Source organism: Enoplosus armatus, chromosome 4 (assembly GCF_043641665.1).
Source record: "Enoplosus armatus isolate fEnoArm2 chromosome 4, fEnoArm2.hap1, whole genome shotgun sequence".
Classification (NCBI taxonomy): domain Eukaryota; kingdom Metazoa; phylum Chordata; class Actinopteri; order Centrarchiformes; family Enoplosidae; genus Enoplosus; species Enoplosus armatus.
This window is the reverse complement of record NC_092183.1, coordinates 2,925,250-2,944,224: the sequence shown is the minus strand read 5'-3', so window position 1 is coordinate 2,944,224 and position 18,975 is coordinate 2,925,250. Positions and strand designations below refer to the sequence as shown.

General features: G+C 44.3%; 1 protein-coding gene across 1 annotated transcript in view; it reads right to left on the bottom strand.

Moving 5' to 3' along the window:
* wdfy3 (WD repeat and FYVE domain containing 3) overlaps positions 1-18,975 on the bottom strand; it is a 68,909-nt gene that overhangs the window by 8,906 nt on the left and 41,028 nt on the right. The window contains exons 21-45 of the mRNA XM_070903811.1: positions 18,417-18,598; positions 17,130-17,361; positions 16,831-16,991; positions 15,480-15,591; positions 14,923-15,113; positions 14,450-14,602; positions 14,052-14,125; positions 13,729-13,890; positions 13,482-13,576; positions 13,178-13,295; positions 12,724-12,941; positions 11,576-11,772; positions 10,967-11,128; positions 10,040-10,219; positions 9,274-9,507; positions 8,934-9,033; positions 7,726-7,886; positions 5,838-6,067; positions 4,235-4,344; positions 3,374-3,556; positions 2,550-2,707; positions 2,364-2,441; positions 1,842-2,074; positions 401-603; positions 108-271 (exon numbers count right to left, since the gene is read on the bottom strand). Of these exons, the coding sequence (XP_070759912.1) occupies positions 108-271; positions 401-603; positions 1,842-2,074; positions 2,364-2,441; positions 2,550-2,707; positions 3,374-3,556; positions 4,235-4,344; positions 5,838-6,067; positions 7,726-7,886; positions 8,934-9,033; positions 9,274-9,507; positions 10,040-10,219; positions 10,967-11,128; positions 11,576-11,772; positions 12,724-12,941; positions 13,178-13,295; positions 13,482-13,576; positions 13,729-13,890; positions 14,052-14,125; positions 14,450-14,602; positions 14,923-15,113; positions 15,480-15,591; positions 16,831-16,991; positions 17,130-17,361; positions 18,417-18,598 (4,091 nt within the window). The remainder of the gene's footprint in view (positions 1-107; positions 272-400; positions 604-1,841; positions 2,075-2,363; positions 2,442-2,549; positions 2,708-3,373; positions 3,557-4,234; positions 4,345-5,837; positions 6,068-7,725; positions 7,887-8,933; positions 9,034-9,273; positions 9,508-10,039; positions 10,220-10,966; positions 11,129-11,575; positions 11,773-12,723; positions 12,942-13,177; positions 13,296-13,481; positions 13,577-13,728; positions 13,891-14,051; positions 14,126-14,449; positions 14,603-14,922; positions 15,114-15,479; positions 15,592-16,830; positions 16,992-17,129; positions 17,362-18,416; positions 18,599-18,975) is intronic.

Genomic DNA, 18,975 nt, shown 5'->3' with positions numbered 1-18,975 from the left:
ATACTAAGAAAATATAAAAGAAAAGCATGTTGAGAACTAGTATTAGGTATGAAGTTGGAGTGGGAGACGTTGTTGTATAATTTGAATTGTCATTGTCCCTCTCTGACCTTCTCTCCCTCCTCCAGGAGGCGCAGCAGAGACGTGTTGTCGGTCCTCTGCTCCTCCTCAGGGCCTCCTGACTCCAACAGCTGCTCCTGAAGCTGCTCCTGACTGTCCTCGTCTGCCCCGTCCGCTGTGGACCGAGACCTCTTCAGAGGAGCCTTCACCAGGCCTGGAGAGGACAGGGGGACAGCCACGTGTTAGAGCGAGTTAAAACTCCAAGAAGAACAGTCTGGAGCAAAAAGGACCAACAGCAGTTTGCAGTTAAGACAGCATGCGTCTTCCCTGGTTGTCTCTGTACCTTTGACTCTTGCGATGGTGTCCTCTCCGTGCTCGGGCTCGTGCTGGGTGGTCTCCCCCTCTGTGTTGTGCTCCACAGAGTGCTGGTACATGCCAGGGTTTCCAGACAGCAAACGCACATAGTACTCCTTACTGTCGTAGCTGATGGCTCGCCGGTAACGGAGAGGCTTCTGGGGTGGCGGGGGGGGCGAAAAAGAGAAGTAGGTGAGGTTGTTGTAGCGTAGATACCAGTTTGCCAGGATACCAGGATGAGGGTGTTTAAAGAAGTCAGTGCAGTAGATATTAGCACTACAAATGCTCTACAAGTCTCTCTACCACTGCCACTGACACCTTGAGCAAGGCAGGAAAGCCACAACTGCTGAGCTGAAATATTCAAAGACCAAGTGGAGCAAATGGCTAGTGATGATATTCAGGCACAAGTGTGTGACTTTGTCAAACACCCTGCAGCTACTCCCCGAGAGTGTTTAAATGATGTATGACGATCAGGCCTGGGGGACGCCGGAGTTAATTATATTTGGTCGATTTAAGGCGTCATGAGCCAGAAATTTCTCCCCTGAAGGGTTCTGAGCGTCTTCACCAAGCGTTCGTGAACTCAGCCAGTTCTACCAAGCGAGTTTGTATTATGTGATCAATCCAGGGTCAAAGCCAGAGCATTATGATTTTAACTTTAATCACTTCTGGCCGCTTGTACAGTTGGTATTCTAGACACGGTTGTGTTGTAAGAGTCTGACGTGAATACAAACGTAAACGGGTGAGCCTGTGAGCTATCTTTTTGTATCTTCCAAACCAAATAAATCATTGTGCAGTGAAGAGAGGCACCCGTTGGCAAACAGAGAGGAGGGATTATTTGTAGAGCAAACAAAGCTAAATGTGTCTCGGCGGTGCCAGGAAGCCACCGGCTGCTGGTGTCACTTCCTCACATGACACCGATGAGATGGTCCAAGAGCTCTATTTCAGGAGAGCTGTTCTTACAAGTTCACTGTGTTTTCATTCAAAAAGGAATAGTACATTTCTATTATTGCAATCAAGTATGTTTGTGCCTGTAAAGCCATTACTTCACATATCACACTTGCTTTAATAGGCTAGTTTTCATTTTATAAATGTAATTTAATCTCTTTCTTCTGCTTCCACGTCTGTTACTAACATCTAACATGACTGATGGAGTGTCAGGACAAATACTGAATATTACTACGTCTACTGTTATGGCCCTGTGACTGTGAGTCTTGCCCTATTTTGGAGATTCATTGGTTGCTAGTTGCTAGTTAGTTAGATCAAGGATTTGAGGCTTTTTCTGGAGTCATTCTCACTGTAAGTTACTCTGGATGAGGCCATCAGTTAAAATGTCACTGTTAAAAATATTCAGAGGGTGAAGAAGCAGAGATAAAAATGGAAAAGTGAAAGGAAGACCCTTTATGTTAACTAGAAGTGCTGTAGGACTGAATACCTGTGCTGAGTTGGTGTTCGGCTCCATCTCTGGGATGTATGGGTAGTGGATGTAGAACATGTCATTGCGGACCATCTTCTTCCTCATCCGGCAGGGCCCCTCCGTCATCTCCAGCACAAACTTGTCCAGGTGGGAGCCGATGGGCGGGCCCCAGAGGCCCCGTTCCCGCAGCAGCTCGTATTCGATGGACGCCCACTCCTCAGTCACGTACTTGAGGGCGTTCTGCTGCCGCTGGGAGACGGAGGGATGGATGAAGTGTGAGCGGTGAGTCAGAAATGTTGCTATAAATTATTCATGCTGTCACAACTGCGACACCAGCCTGTGAAAATGTTACGAACTGTGTTTTTATTTGGTTTACTGTCCTGCAGTAACATCCTGACTGCACTGTTACGTAACAGTCTGTTGTTTTGTCCTGCAGCTGGTTTCTCAGTATAACTGTGCTGGAATAAATCATCTCTTCTTTCTGCCCTCACTGTGTTTGGAAAATGAAAAGAAAGCTCTATCTGCGTCAGTGTGGTACCTCTTGATGTTCTTTGTACTGCATGGCCACCAGGTCTCGAACAACAGCGATGTGTGTGAACATCCACTGGAACGTCTCCTGTTGATCAGAAATACGAGACTGTTAACGGAACGAAGCTGACAACACACAGTTGAAGGATATTGCGTGCATCTGCTGCAGCCGTGCAGTGACTGTCAGCGCGTGTACCTGTGCAGACAGGCTGTTCTTGTTCAGGCTGTTCTCCTTCTTGTTGCGGCGGACGCCTGTCAGCTTGGAGAGGCCGAAGCCGCTGCTGACTCTGGACAGTTTGGACTGGGTCGCCGGGGCCACTGCCTCGCCACGACTGATGCACTTCTTCTCATGGACTGAACAGCAGAGAAAGAAAAATAAATCAATGTTTACCACTCAGCCCTTTGAAAAAATAAATATATCATGTTGTGAAAACTGCCAGACAACGCAAATGTAATTCTGAATTTTGCACGTGATATTTGTCTCCTAGATTTCGGTCTCCAACACAGTACAGTGAAGTTGAATGAAACTGTGATCTCAAACACACTGTCAACAGTTCCCATTCAGACTACCAAAAAGAAAATCCCAAGAATACAGGAAACTCTTCTAAGATTCTTTTATTACTTTTACTTTACTGCAAACTTTGAGAAAACTTCAACTATATCTGGTTACCTGCCTAAAAACCTGTCTGGTTCAGCAGACTGAGTCAAAACTTTGGCAGGTGGCTGGTAGTAATTCACCACTCTGCTTACATCAGCGAAAGTACAACACTGATGAATTGAGCAGAAGAGCGAGAGAGAACCAGCAGGAAAAGAGGCAAATCAGCAGTAATAGGCCCGACTGGCCCGGCTCCAGTGTTCCCTTTGCAAAACAACAAGAGGAGCTCCCAACTAGATGATTAAGTTATGTAAATCTGGAGAAGCCACAAACACTCACTGCGAAAAAAGGATACCACAAAACACAGACATGGCTCAGGAAATGATCAGCAAGTCTGTGGTTATATCTGTGTGTGTTCCCCTCACCCAGGTGGTTCTGCCAGCTCTTCAGGGCCGGCTCCTCCAGGGCAGGCCGGGCCGTGGCGATGTCCACGTGGCCTCTGTCGTTGCAGGGCAGAGACACTTTGAATATGTCCTCCAGCATCTGACGCTTGCTGTGCATCAGCTCTGTCCACACGCGGTTCACCGCCTTCAGCAGCAGCTGCCGGCCTGCAGACGGACGACAATAATCATTTTAATAAGCAAGCCCTCTAAAACTGCAAACTGCACACAAGTTGTCAAATACAATGCAGTCATTATTTTGTTGCACATTTATAAAACACCTATATAATACCTGACATTTTCATTACAATCATTCTGTCCCCCAGTTTGCTCCATGCAAACAACACAAGTGCTGAATAACACACACACACAAACACGTATGTGCACCAAAACATGCTAGAATATATGCATTTTAATGAGTGCTAAACCCTGCAACCTTCTGTGGATTATATGGTGCTAGAGTCTGGATTATGAACGGGCTGAATATTGATTTTTGTCACAGATTCACACATAATATTACCTCATGTCAAATGGGATCTGTTAAAATTACAAATGAATTGAAAAACAGCCCATCCAAGTTGAGTAAGCTTGGAGAAAATCCTAAAATGGGGGTGTACCAGAGGACACAGACCAAGACCATAGCCAAAGAAGTACTGAGATGTTTCAACGATATTTCTATTTTCAACAAATATGCAAAAGTGTCTTTCTCACCAGGAGATGTTTTGTATAAACGGTTGTCACCAACCTACTCATTCAAACAGTCTGCAGGGTTGAATAGGTTCACTGTCCACACACTCACACACACACACACACACTCACACACACATATATATAAGAGTGTCTCACCCTCGCTGACGTCGTGGCTGTGCGTAGCGTCAGCCTCGTTCTCCGTGGGCATCATGACATGCCAGGTTGTCATCCTGGCCTCCGCCTCCAGCCCGAAGCCCTCCACGCTGCTGCAGAGACAAACACACAGCGACTTAGTACCAACCTGCCAGGTAGAGACCTGAAGGGGGGGGGGGCGTCACAGGGAGAGTTAGATTGTTTGGCTTCTCTGCAGCAGATAAGTCTGCTCTCTGCAGTTGTACAGTGTGTTGTGTCAAGGCATATTGTGTCCCCAGCGTGGTAGGAAACTCAGTCTCTCCCCACCTGCTGCATTTCTGGAAACTATCTGTACTTCTGGCAGAACGCACGCAAAGCACAAAAAAAAAAAAACACGTCTTGCCACAATTACACTCCATCGGTAAGTGTCCACAGTCTGAGTCACTGAAGATAAACACAACGCTGAGAGTCAGTGGTTAACTGGTGTTTTAGTTGCACAAACATTCCTCAGAGGCAGAGCGGCTCAGAAATAATCCCACTGACTTAAACCTAAACGCGACCCGTGAAGAACTACTAACTACAACTATTATACAAAATACGATAAAAAATATATTATAGAATAGAATTGGTGATCACTTGTTCATTCATGATACTCCCATTCAGACTAACTAACCAACCTGACTAGCTCTAAGCTAGGCTAACAAGTTAAGACTCCTGATAAATAGCAAGGCTGGATATGAATCCCAGTGACTATCTCCTGTTTGTCTTAAATGATTCAGCCAGAAATAAAGGCCATGATTTGTGTCTTCATCAGAAACATGTTTGCTCATCATTCATCTAATCCTCCACACTGAGAGCACATGTAACAGAAGCCGTGGGATGAGTGTGTTATGAATCACGCGTGCTTCACAGAACCAAATATAACACATGGACAGATCTTTATCTGACATAACAAACTAGCTTTACATGAGCTTTAAAAGGTCACGTAGCTCATTTACTGCTAAACAAACTGCTTTATAAGTAAATACGCACACATTAAGCCGCTAACATGTCTTCTTAAAGAAGCTGTGATTTGCACAACTTTCAGAACAATGTCGATTTGTGAACATTTCTGGCTCTTGGATTTCTTCAAACACCTAGAAGAATTTATAAAAAGGTGCAAAAATATATATTCCACTTACATACACATTTGCAAAGAACTCAGGAATCAAGGTTTCAAGAGTAAGGTTGGCATAGTTTTGAATTTTTTACTATAAAAACGTTCCCCTACAATACAGAAAGCAACAATGAATTCATCAAGCTAACAAATATTGCCTGTGTAGCCACAACCTGATGCTGCTGATACCTCGATGCAACACAACTCATGTTCCTTCATTATGTTGAATGCAGCAAATGTAGTTTATTCCTCTAATCTTGTCAAACTAGCAAAGTAAACACAAAAGCATGACTACACACGTGATGTCTGCCCAATGCTGAGCTGCTTTTAAGGATCAAAAATGCTGTCATAATCAAAAATAAGACTTTTAAAACATTTTAAAAATTCAATCTACAAACTTTCAAGGTGTTTATAGTATCTGGGGATACCCTGCTACACACCCTCCACCAGACAAGCCTAATGTTGCCTTACCTCCCGCTGTGCAGGCAGATAAAGCAGTGAGCCAGGCAGGCCACAAAGTCCTGGTCGTGGTTGCCCGGCCCGAGCACCAGGTTGCGGTTGACGGTCAGGACCCGCAGGGCGTCCAGCAGGGCCACCTGCTGAGCTACCGTCTTGTGGGGTCGACAGAGCTGGTAGAGCACCGTCCGGTTCAGACAGTGGTAGATCGTGTCGAGGGAAAGACCCTGAGAACGCCTCTTGGACTGGAGGAAAACAAACAGGTGGTGGGAGGTTAGAGGGAAAGTATTTTCAACAACAGACAACAGAAAGTGCTAAAACAAGAGAGAGAAAGGTGAGAAATACTGCTGAGGAAAAGAGAGTTGTGTTCCTGTGGATATGGATAAGGCTGCTGTGGAAATATGTCAGCAGAAAGAAGATTTGTTTGAGCAACTAGGGCTGAACTGGGTTGAGTAATTAGAGGGTTGTGAAAGTAGCTTTGTTATTCTAGTGTTGTTTTAGTGTCTGGGCAGAAAGCTGCTTAAAGACTTCAAGGGGAAAAACAAAACAAGAAGACTTGACTTGAAAGAAGTTAAGGAAGCTGAAATACAACTGGTGTGTCCTTCTACGTCTATATTATCAAGAAAGTCAAGTTAAAGAGTCTTTAGTCTTTTCAGCTGTTAATTACACAGAATATTGCAGTAACTTCTTGCTTGAGATACACTGAAGTTGTCCTTGATATTACATTCATTGCTCTGAATAGGATAAATAGATGAAAAGATGACTGAAGAACAGTTTCAAGGCCTAATTGAGAGGAGACTGAATAAAACAATACAACCTGTTCTTTTAATGTCTCACTTAGTTCAAGAATGTGTTTAAATTGTACACATCTGCAGTGGGAGAGACATAATGTATGGACTGGGTCCTTATATTTCAAGTAGATTGAATGAAATGAAAAGAAAACAATTGTACGTGGTCACACCGGGATATTTCCAAGGCGCATTATGGTTTAAAAAATTAATTTCAGAGCATAATCTCCTAATCTTCTCACCAGCACAGCAGTGTGAATGAATAGTAAGCATGTAGGAAATGCATGAAAAGCAGAGTACAAAGTCCACACGCATGTCTCAGCACTCAAGCTCATGTTTGTTTTTACTTTATTTACCGGGGAGTTGAAACACAAATGATCAATTATGAAACCATCCTTTATCATTTGTACTTAATCTTACATACAGTGAATATTTGGAAAGCATGCATCCAACTCCGGACACACTAACACATACACACCTGTCAGTCAGTCAGGCCCTAAGTGGACTAACAGCCATATCGAATGTTTGTGCCTTCAAGGGCTAAAATGAGTGAGTGAGGCCTGCAGTCAGACGGATGCAGCTTATCTAATTTAATCCTGAGTGTGTTCGCTGGTTCCATTAAGTGGAAGAGGACTCAGAGAAGGCCTGTTTTCTTTCTCCATCCACGCTGTCTGTCTGCCTCCGGCTGCTCTGGAGAAAAGCGTCCAGTCTGAGAAGCTGAATGCTGCTGCATTTTGTTGGGTGTGATAAGTTTGTTTACTATGATTTGACTCCGGCACAGAGTCGAATGCAGGCAGGCCTCTTAAAGTCCTGTGTCTGCAACATTCTGCTGTAACAGGAGGGGAAACTGTACATTTCCTCACAGAGAGGCAGGAAATTCCAATTTAATTTGAGTAAAAATGCAGCCCTTCAACTTCAGCAAGCCTTTAAAGAGTAACTGAACATCAGCATTCCCTTTAAGATCAGACTCATTTTGTTTTTAGCACCACAAGACCATAAATCTAACTTACAGTTTGCAATCTACGATAACACTAACTTAGATTCTTTTTGTGAGCTTGATAACTTCATGTCTTTGTCAGTGAAATAGGAATTTTCAAAGGCGGTTTGGTTTGTACCTGTCCTATGAGCTGCACGATGAAGTCCACCACAAGCTTGGAGTCCTTGTTGAACATCCCCTGCCACAGCTTGTCCACCACCCGCTGGGTGAAGTAGAAGACGTTGTTCACCAGAATCTGATAACTGCCACCACTGCTGAGGGGCAGAGAGGCGTCTTCACCTGAATGGAGAGGAACACGAAGACAGACGGTTACATTGGAAAGAAGAAACTAAAAGCCAGAGTAGACAGGAACGTTATCTGCCCTAGAAAGAGATTATGAATTGGCAGAATATATCCACATTAATATAACCAAGTACAGGCTCAGAATATGTGGTCACTGTTGGACAGGTGAGGCTGAGACGGAGAAGTAAAACATTAAATTAAATAACTTTAACTTTAACTTTTAACAAGTTCAACTCCGTAATTTCAAAGAGTTTAATGAGCTCTCAAAACAAAAATACTCCAAAGAGAAGAATGTTGTGTTAAAGTTCATGTTACTGTTATTGTGTACTGTCCACACGTTCACGCCAATAAAGCTTTCTGAATTTAATTGATAATAGCTGCATTTATCCTAAATGTGATATTGAAGGCTTTGTGTGTTTCCCTCGTGGCTACTCAGCAGATTACTATCTGTTCCTTCTTACAGCTGAGAGAGGAAAACAACTATTTAATAATTATTTGTCCTGCTTTCAGAGACTGATCGTCAGTACAGTATTTTGAGAAGTACATTCTCCCATGAGGATAGAGTCTTGTGTCTTTATCAATAGAAAGAATTAGATTTTTCATGTTACAGATTATGTAAAACAACCTGAAACATAGTTTACTATCTGAGATCAATTTAAAGGTGTGTATTAAATATACATTTTGTGTACTGTCGCATAATTTATATGCATATGTATTTCATTTTAAAACTATAGACTAAATATAACACAAGCAGCCAAAATGTAAAATGCTGAAGATGCTTCAGACTGATTTGCTGACTCATGATGCATCCATCAAAGCATCTCAGAGCCAAGAAATGGGTCCAGGCGGTCCTGCAGCATGCTCACCGGGCCACTTTCTGTCTAATCATCAGCTATCTTTGTTGACAGCCACTGAAACAAATACTGTTCAAATAAGCGGCGGGTTTGTCTTCTCTACTAGCCGCTGTGGCAGGTAAACTACAAACTGAACCAACTGAGACGGATTGGATCCCTCTGTATGAGGGGTTGAGGACTTTGTTCTGACCTAGAAGGACATCAGCAGCCAGAAGATGCTCCATGACGCCGTCCAGGATGTTGGACTGAAACTCCTTCTGCTGAGTTCTAGTGGAGCGCTCCGGGGAGGCCTGCCGGAGAACAGACACACATGTAAGATCATTATTTATTAAGAGTTGTGATGAGTAAACGAGTCTGTGGGTCTGCTACAGTATCGGCTTTATGTCTTTAGTACAAAGAAAAGTACGGTTAACAGCAGTAATAGCATGCTTTTATTAATCAAATGAGAGAAAATTGAATTATAGGTGATTATCAGTTAATTAAGATGCTTGGATGACCTGGCGACACCCCCACCCTGGTTATCTCCTCACCTCCAGCAGCAGGTCAATGATGGGCGTCTGTTTGCTGGCCGGGGTCATGCAGAGGTTGTCCATGATCAGGACCCTCATGAAGTCAAAGACGTACTTCTTGGCCGGGTGGTTGGTCAGGGACGTCTTGGAGCCCACGTTACAGTATTCAGACTGGCTGCGGTTCATACCCGAGTCCCCAGCGAAGGCCTTGAACTCCTCGGTGGGAGAACCCGCCTCGTCGTCCAAATCACTGACCTGGAACAGATGGGAGGGAGTCGATTTGTCAATAGTTACAACAGAACAGCACTTTAGTAAGGGATAAAAATAATGACATTCTATTACATTAAAATCATATACAATTATCTAAACTGTAGTAATTGGTCTGAAAATACACTTTGTTCTGAGAGAAACTGCCGTGTCTTTGTTCTTTGTACTGCAGTAGTTTACAGTGCCCGCAGGAGACTCCAAAGGTGCCGTTAATTAGAGCTTTTATTGCCCCATAGGAGAGAATCACAACATGTCTGCAGTGGGTTGATAGGGTTACTGATCAATACCTGTGATTACTTGCTCTGGTGATGAGATTTTTCTGCTTTTAAACCCGATCTCAGACCCATTACCTCAGTGTTGGAACAAAATCTCCTCCTGGATTTGAACTTTAAAGTCTTGAGACAAGACATTTGTGTAAGTGCTTTTAAAGTTCCTGCATTTCCTTGTAGCCACCAGTAAAGGTCACGTTAAAGGATTTCCTATTGCTTCATTTGGCTTCAACTAAACCGTGCGGCCTTACCATCTCAGAGTAGGGCCTGATGTTGAAAGGGAAGACGGACGCTGCCAGGGCACAGAGGAACTCAGGACTGTGCCACATCGGTGCCAGGTCGGGCACGTTGTGGTAAAGATACCTAAAGAACTGCATGAGGGTGACCGGGTACTCCCTCAGCCAGGATCCTTCCTCCTCTGACTGCCACGGCTGGAAACACAAGACAAGTAATCAAGCACTGACTTGACTGAATCACTCTCATTCAAACTTTATATTTAGAAGCGGTGGAAGTTTTAGTCTCAGACTGGTTTGGAGGATCTAAGTAAAGTGGAGCTCGTTCAGTAACAGCAGCCTGCGTCAGAGCGACACCACCTTCGCAGGAGGTCGAGTGAAGCTTCTCAGCAACCAGCAGCGAGCACTGAGCGATTCTCTGAGAGACTCCCAGGCGTGACTGTGTGGATGAGGATGAAAACGGCGTGTGCACCCAGTCATTTTTGTTGGATTAATGGAGTTTAAAAGGACACCTTTAAATCCAGGCAGCAGCTGCAGGGAAATCCTACATAAAGAGCCGCTTAAAGAGGACCGATGAACACCAGAAACCTCTCACATATGAGAGTCTCCCAAGACATAAGCTCTCTGTGTAGGAGTGTTCAAAAGTAATCTGCTTTTGGGAAAAGGTGCTGGATTTAATTAGTCAAATTATGCGTAAAGAGGTTTCTCTTAAACCTGAACTATGCAATTGGAATATTGATCCTGAGAGCATTTCGTCCTCAAGAAATGAAACATTTTTTTCTGTACTCTCTGTCGATGGAATAAAGAGGAAAGCTGTGGAATCTCATGGTGTATCGGTCACATTAAATTAGACCCTTGATAATTATGTTCTTCTTAAAAATGACAGTAAAGATGGATTTAAAAAGAACTCTTTTTCCACAGTGCAGGCTGAACGGCGGTTCTCACCAGGTTGAGCATGCTGCGCAGCATGGCCAGCAGCAGGAAGGCAGCCTCGGTGTACACGTTGTGGATGGAGCCTACCACTGTCGCACTGGAGGCCGGCATGCCGAAGATGAACGTCCAGATGGAGTCCAGGTCAAACTGAGAGGACACACACACACACACACACTGCATATAACTATAAATGACGACATTTGAACAAGCTTCATGTGTGTTCTTCCACGTGTGTTGTTTTAACAACTTGAAGCCGACTAATGTCTGTATATTTTACTGATTTGTTGTAAGTCATGCTAAAGAAAAGTGGGTACAGTTGCAGGAAATGCAAACGTAAATTCCCCTCAATGTACAGTCAGACTCTGATGGCTATTAAGCTGTCAGAGACCATTAAGCTGCATCCTTCGTAAGAAGAATTACTTAAAAAAATTAAGTTGAGGGAGAAAAAAAGGAAAAAAAGTCTTTCTTAAAGACATTAAAGTTTCATTTTCATATATATTGATTTAAGAGAGAAAAGGGATGAAAAGCTTTGCTCAGTAAAATTCAGATCAAAAGCAAACTGAGCAGATGCATTATTATAGAGAGTGGAGTAGAAGAAGAAAAAAGGTTGGGTATACTAACATGTACCTGCAGGCTGTCTGGCAGCTTGGTGACGGGCTGCTGCAGGAACAGCGCCATGAGCAGGAAGTACAGCTCCGGCACGTTGGTGTGTTTGGGCAGCAGCGTCTGCAGCACAGGGAATCCTGGGAAGTGGCAAGCGTCCCGGTTGATCTCTCGCACCGTGGAGCGCCCGCCGGCACTGCGGCCCACGTTGAAGCCTAAAGAGGGGGGGTTGGAGAGTTAAGGGAGGAGGGGACCACATACACACTCTGACTGAGGCACCTACTGGCAACTGTGAATACAGCTGTCGTACATGGTTTGCGGTTTAATGGGGTTTATCAAGGAGGTGGTTTTAGTAATAACCAAGATTTAAGCAGGATTTAAATTGGAAACTGAGCACTAATAAAACAACTTAAAAGATAAGGATTTGGTTGAGCTGGATGACAATCTCCGAATCGGAATAAACCTAAGGGCTTCAACACTCTTGACAATGCTACAGCAAGTTCTGCAATGGCACTACTCAGCGTGGTTTTCATAAGCAAGGTCAATGGTTCTCAACCTGGAGGCTGGCGAGATGATATTGGTGAGGTCGTAATGTTGTTTAAGGAAGACAGAAAAAGAATGTGTGTAATGTGCTTAAAAAGTGAACAATGAGAGCCTATAAAGAGAAAATAAAAATCATAGTTACCAGCCAAAGGTCACAATTATGCAAGTTTATACCTGCAAATACTTCAAATGAGGAATTGACGAGATTGAAAACCATTGAGCTCAGGGGGGACTACGGTCGCGGCAGCAGGGAGTGCAGGGAGGCAAAGAATGAGAGGACCAACCCTTGGCTGTGCGCCGCACAAACTGCGCAGCTTTCTGTTTACTGAACGAAGGCCAACTCCGACGGAAAGCGTTGCCAGAGTGGGGAGAGGCGTCTGCTGAGCCATATTACAACATACACACTGGACATTATTACTGCACGCTTCTGACTCTTGTGGAAGGGAACGTCAATGGTCAAGTTTAAAGAATTAAACAACGATTTGAGCTAATATCAAGCAGGTCTTTCCAATTGCCAAAAATTGCCTGAATGCAACTTCGGAGTTAATATCATGTTTCAGATTTTGTTTAATTAACTGTGTCGCCATGGTGATCATGAAGCCACCCGAGGCTCGAACACTCACCCAGCACCGTGCCGATCTTATTGGTCAGGACAGAGTCGGTGTGGTCCAGCCAGCCTCCTCCACACAGGCCCTCTTTGAAGCGGTTGAGGATGGACTGGTTGGAGAGCAGCACCACCAGGATCCACAGGGCTGCCGTGACCGTGCTTGAGTGAAGATGCTCCTCCATGAACATCAAGAGCCAATCGAAGCCCAGCGTCCGCACCAGCTCCTCACATGCCCTGCAGGGGGACACAGAGAGGAAATGGGGTAAACTGACGATCTACTGCCAGCGTTACCGCTAAAAATGCAGTCTCATACCTGTTTGTAATTATTATTTCATGACTCTCACAATCACCCAAGATTACTCTTAGGGTTAGCTTTCTAAAATAAAAGAATGAATGGGTGATCTGGGAATTTTGTTTCGGAGCTCAAAGCCTTCAGGATAAGCAGATATGGGATCAGACTTTTGTCTTACTGGGCGTTGACGGAGCACTTCTCTTTGGTGAAGAGCAGTCTCAGCAGGTTGTCCAGCAGTCGGTTCCTCAGCAGGATGAGGTTGGCTGACAGGAGACCGCCGAAATCATCATCATTACCTGGAGACACAAGAACGTTTTCATGAGGAAAATCTGCCATTAATTCCACTGACCAGAGCAGGCTGATGGGGCTAACAACTGAATGTGTATTTTACAAGCCAAAAAAATACTCAAAACACCTGCTTCTGTATTTGCCGGCATTTGGCCACGTAAACAAGAACCGTACGGCATTTAAATGATCCTTACCTCCATCGATCTTCTCCTCATTATTGATTTCCATGACGACAAACTTCTCACACACGGCAAATGTGGGAAGAGTCGAGGAGATGAACTGGCCAAATCTGTGAGGTGAAAAACAAATAGGAGAGTTTTGTTTTTGCTTTCTATTCTCCACTTTTTGGCACTAAGCACACAGTAAAAACTGAATGCAATATGCATACATAGCTGAGATGAACAACAACTTGTGGATAGGTATGTCAGAACATGTGTTTACCGCAGCAGATCATATGGGTTGGGGAAGCCCTGCAGCAGCAGACTGAGCACGTTGCTGATGGCAGCTACAGTCAGCTGGGACAGCGAGGTGTCTCTCAGGGTCAGCAGCAGTCTGGGGATCAGCTGAAACTCCCTCAGCAGTTTGGCATTTTTAGCCGCCTCACTGTTCAACACAGAAAGTGCACACACACACAGTTAGATCAGTTTAGCTTCTTTGCTGAAATGACACCAAAAAGAAAGTAAAATAATATTAATTGTGATTCACTATTCAATCATTTTTCATTTCAGGGCAAATCTCAAGGGAAAAAAAGTCTTGACACTTGCCTGGATTCAGTCAGCAGTTCGATGAAATGCTCAAACAGAGACAGATGGAGCTCGTAGGGAGCGTGGAGCCAGACCTGAGGAGCAGAAGGAGCAGACTGAGACCTCTGCGACACAAGTCGTGTTTGGCACCTCAGACTACTGGCAAGGAGAGGTGCCAGTTTCTCAAAGGTTCAACCGCCGCGTAAGAAACTTTTTTCTGATCTGGTCACAGCAGCCAGAACATCCCAAAATATACCTCTCACGGTTTCATCAGCCAGGTGGCGGTTTAACGAGATGCTGCCAAAATGACAGACGAAGTCCTTCCATCTGCTGGACTACAACATTCTGTGTAATCTAATTACTTTAATCATATAGCATTTACTATCATAGTGGGTCCATTTACCCCCCCGAGCCCTCACCTCAAAGTCACAGAGCAGGTCCTGGAAGGCGGTGGAGTTGGGAATGATGGAGGTCTCGTGGCCGCTGTCAACTGTTCCCACCAGAGAGAAGGTGAGGTGGAGGATGTGACTGTTGAGCAGCGAGCGCTTCTTCTTCAGCAGCATCGCCAGAAGCTGCAAGGGACGGACATCAGCGACCATACTTTAACCATCATATTTCATTACATTTTTCATGTCGCGTCACGTTTCGGGTTTTGTCATCACACAAAATAAAAATAACTGCGTCCAGAAAATGAACAGTAGTAAGTTGGATTTCATACATCTAACATAGGTAACAAACACGAGAATACTGTGGGGGATTTTGTATATAGTGAAACCCAAAATGCTCCACACCATATCAATATTTATCAAAAAGTTTTTGTTCTGTTTTCAGCCAAAAGCAAAATCCAGAATATCGGAACTTGTTATGTGACCAGGGTTAAACCGTATCTCACCTGGTAGCCTTTGATGCGCTCCATCTCCTTACTGGCCAACGGGTTGCTTTTTACGACACACACCAAAGCTTTGACAGCTGCATACAGCCCCTCCACATCTGACGCCATGGCAACCAGGCCCAAGATGGCCGCCGCCCCACCCACATACTGCAGGTTGGTGGCCACGGGTTTGGCCACAAAGGCACGGACACCTGAAGGGGTGAAAATAAAGGAAAGGTGTGTTTTCCTTTGGTGAGGCTGCAGTATAAATATGACTACTTCAAATGACATTCATGAGCTCCTCACAGTGTCAGTGCCGTATAAAGGATCATTACTCGTCATCACTCAAGGGGCATAAATCATGCTTCTTCATTTATCTTTAACAGCTTGATGGATATAACAAGGTGAGGGATCATCAAAGATATTTCTAGCGAAGCATGAGGTTCTGACAAGAAGACGTTTGCACTGCAGAAGAGAACCGCACCAAAACAAATCAATCCCATGAGCCCCTGAGCAGTCACAACAATAAAACAGGACTTTTTGCTGATATTATGGGTTATCTCACAGACTTGGTTTACCTAAATATCCAATCACTCCGGCTCCGATGGTACGCGCCGGCCCATTGAGGTGGCCAGCGGCGTTATGAATCAGCTTGACCGGAGTGGCGTTTTCATGAGAGGACACAGCGAGCTAAAGAGGGAGGGAGGGAGGGAGGAGGGAAGGAGGGGGTGTCAGAATTTAGAGTTGAAATCTGCAGTCTTACACCAAAGTCTGAACTTTCTAAAAGGCTTTCATTCAGACACTTAGAATGAAATATGGGACCAATTTAGCAAGTCAGAAGGAGAAGAAAGGGGCACCACAGTCTGTTGCTCTGTAGAAAAATACTGTATTTATGGAGATCTATTTATTCATTTTAACATGACGGCCAATTTAGCTGTGAAAAAGGTGTGAAAAATACTGTAACAACGGCCTTTATGTGGCAGTCTCCTAGTTTTAATGAGATGCGATAATGTTACAGTCTGTATTTTTATAAAACAAAAAACGCTGCCTCCGCACTTCTTTGCCGCTTGCTTCCTGTGAGTCACCGCGAGCCGAGGCTTAGCGGGGAGAGCAGAGCAGGCTGGGAAATAACTTGACAGGTGGGGAGAGAGATAAGGACGGAGGAGGGAGCTCATTTGGAGCTCCAGCACACACTTTTGGTGGGATAAAAGGATGGCATGTTAGTCACTGTAAATGCATATATATGCACTGTATGTGTGAATGAAAGCAAGTAGACGGTCTATTTTCTGTTGAAGAGCGAGTTTGACCTTTGCCAATATGCATGTATGCGTGAGCTTACATTTATAAATAGAGAGTGAGCAATAGAAACCTCCACAGATTATTTATTATTTAAGATATAAATCTTTCCTCTCTGCAAACTTTTCCATCTTGCTGAAGGTCTGCACTGAAAACATCAGCACTGTGGCCGAAGCAAAGAGCTGCTGCTCTTTTTCAGTCAGTTACATCAGTCAGACGTGATGTAATGAAAGTCTGTGAGCTCAACACTCCAGCACGCTCCGCTCAGTCAGACTCCAGCTTCCTCTCAAAGGAAAAGTTAAGAAAAAAAACACCTACATTTGCTAATGAAAACAAGCGTTCCCCGCATATGAAATTAATTCAGGCAAACCAAGAAAAATCTACTAATTTTCTTGAAAAAGAATGAACTCAGTTATGTCTCGAATGTCTGATGAAATTTGATTTTTAAATAAAACTCTTACAGTGAATGAACCCAATCATTTACACACAGCAGCACTTTGGACTGCAGCCTGTATTTTTAAGTTTCTCCAATAATTACATTTAAACTCATTCAAGTTAGTTACATCAGCAGCTTTAACAAAAAAACAAACTAAAATGGTGACTTTCAGTCTACCGAGCAGCGGTATGTCTGACCTGTTTGGCGATGGCTTTGCTGTCCAGTTTGTTGTAGACTTTCCTGATCTTGGCCACAGTGAGAGTAGAGACAGAGAGCGCATAGAGACTGAAGGACACCTTCTCCTCTGGTACCAACGCCACTGGGGAGGTGGGTGCTACCTCGGTCTTTGAGTCTTTACCTGGGACAATAAAGGTGACAGAGACAGGTGAGGAGAAAGAGGATAAAATGACAAAAAAGGAGAGAAAATGTTATGAAAGGATAGAAAAATAAGACAGAAGACTAAAAGAAAGAGACACTGGAAGATGAAACCACTCACAGGGCAGGTAGACGGCCTGGAAGCTGCCCACGTAGTTGGGTCCCAGTTCATAGATGGCAGCGACGCTGGTTGCAGGCAGGACCTCCTCCAGGAAGTGGCTGGGTCCCAGACGCCACACCAGGCTGGAGAGCTGGCGCTGGGCGGGCGGCGTCCCCACATACCCGTACACGGTGCTCAACACGGGGGGGTTGGTGGAGCCGGAGCCGCCTGGTACACTGTGGATGTAGTGAAGCTGGAGGAGAGGGAAGCGGAGGGTAACGATACAGATACGTGACCTTCAGAAATAGTACCTGAAGCTTTAAACAAGTCAGTCATTTGTGTTATACCAGAACAGGGAGCTAAGCTTTTTACTTTCATGTTTTAGATATGCAGGCAACATTTTAATCCGAGCGTTTTATTTTTGCTTATTTTTGAGAGGTAAGGGTACACAGAGGGTTAAGATTCAAATGCAGCCAATAAATACTGTTCGCACTCACTACAAAGTGACATTTCAACAGTTCTTTGGTCAAACATCTATTCATTATTCATAAATCATCAGTTTGAGGGCTGATTATTGAGTTCTTGTTGTTACTGGGGAGATACTTTTTGTTATGAAAAGAGCCCACAGGATCCTTATAGACTTTATACTAAAGAGAGAAGATCTGTGTTTTACAAACAACCACAACCACAAGTACACTGGTACATGCACACAGACACATAAGGTGCATATGACCCGCTGGTTGTTTCCTGTATGACGACCTCAGCAGGAAATGAAACCGTTGTTATCAGTGGAGCTGAGAGGAAGCTGAGACTTGCGGTCGCTGTTCTGCTCTCTAATCTCAGAGGAATCTAAAGTCACTAAACCACAAGACACGTCACAGTCTGCTGACTGCTGTGCTGCAAGGCTACCATTTAGAAATAAAGCCTGGTTTAGAAATGTATTTCTGTGCTTCTTCTCCATCGAAGCGTTTCAGGTAATTGTACAATATTTGGACAGCAGGACTAAAAGAGGGTTTCAAACAACTACTAATATCAGCACTTAATCTTCATCAGACACATCTGAAGACATGTCCTGTTTTACTGATCCGTGATGAGCTTATAATTATTACTAATTAATAGTTCAATCATTTATGAAATCATTAGTTGCAGCCATAATTTGGCTAAATGATGCACACACAACTGTAATAACGTATAACAGTAACATCTGCTGCACACCAGTATTTTCATTAAAGGCTCAGTCAAACAAACTGCTGAGGACTTTTCCTGAGACGTTGTGTCCGTATGATACCGTCCAGTCTCTAACTTTACCTTGACAGTGTTGATAAGCTGGCCGTCGATGTACAGCGTGGCCATGCTGTTCTTCAGCATGCCTTTGCTCATGACCAGCACCAGGTGGTGCCACTGGCCCTCAGCGATCAGCTCGCCGCAGCGGAAGCGAGCGCAGCAGGGCAGGATCTCATAGAAGGAGGCTTCCTCACTCGACTCGTCCGCTGCTTGATGTGGGGAGGGAGAGGGAAGCGGGGGGGCGATATCGATGAGTCAGACGGCTCGGGCAGACGTAAAAACATCGACTCTGGGGTTACTGACCGAAACCCCCCCACAAGGGACAGCTTTATACGACGTTTTACACATGCAGACATCTCCCATTTTACCACCCTCCCTCCTCATTTACCCCCCAAACTCACCAATATTAACAAGGCAATACTTAAAAAAATGTAAACTTTTAAACACAATATATGAGCAGTTTTTATCAATATTATATCATCACTGTTATCTACAACACAGAAGCAGGTTTAAAATTTGACAATATGCACTAGACCAAACCCTTAAAAGGCAATGATGTGTTTGTATGTCAGATTCACACAAA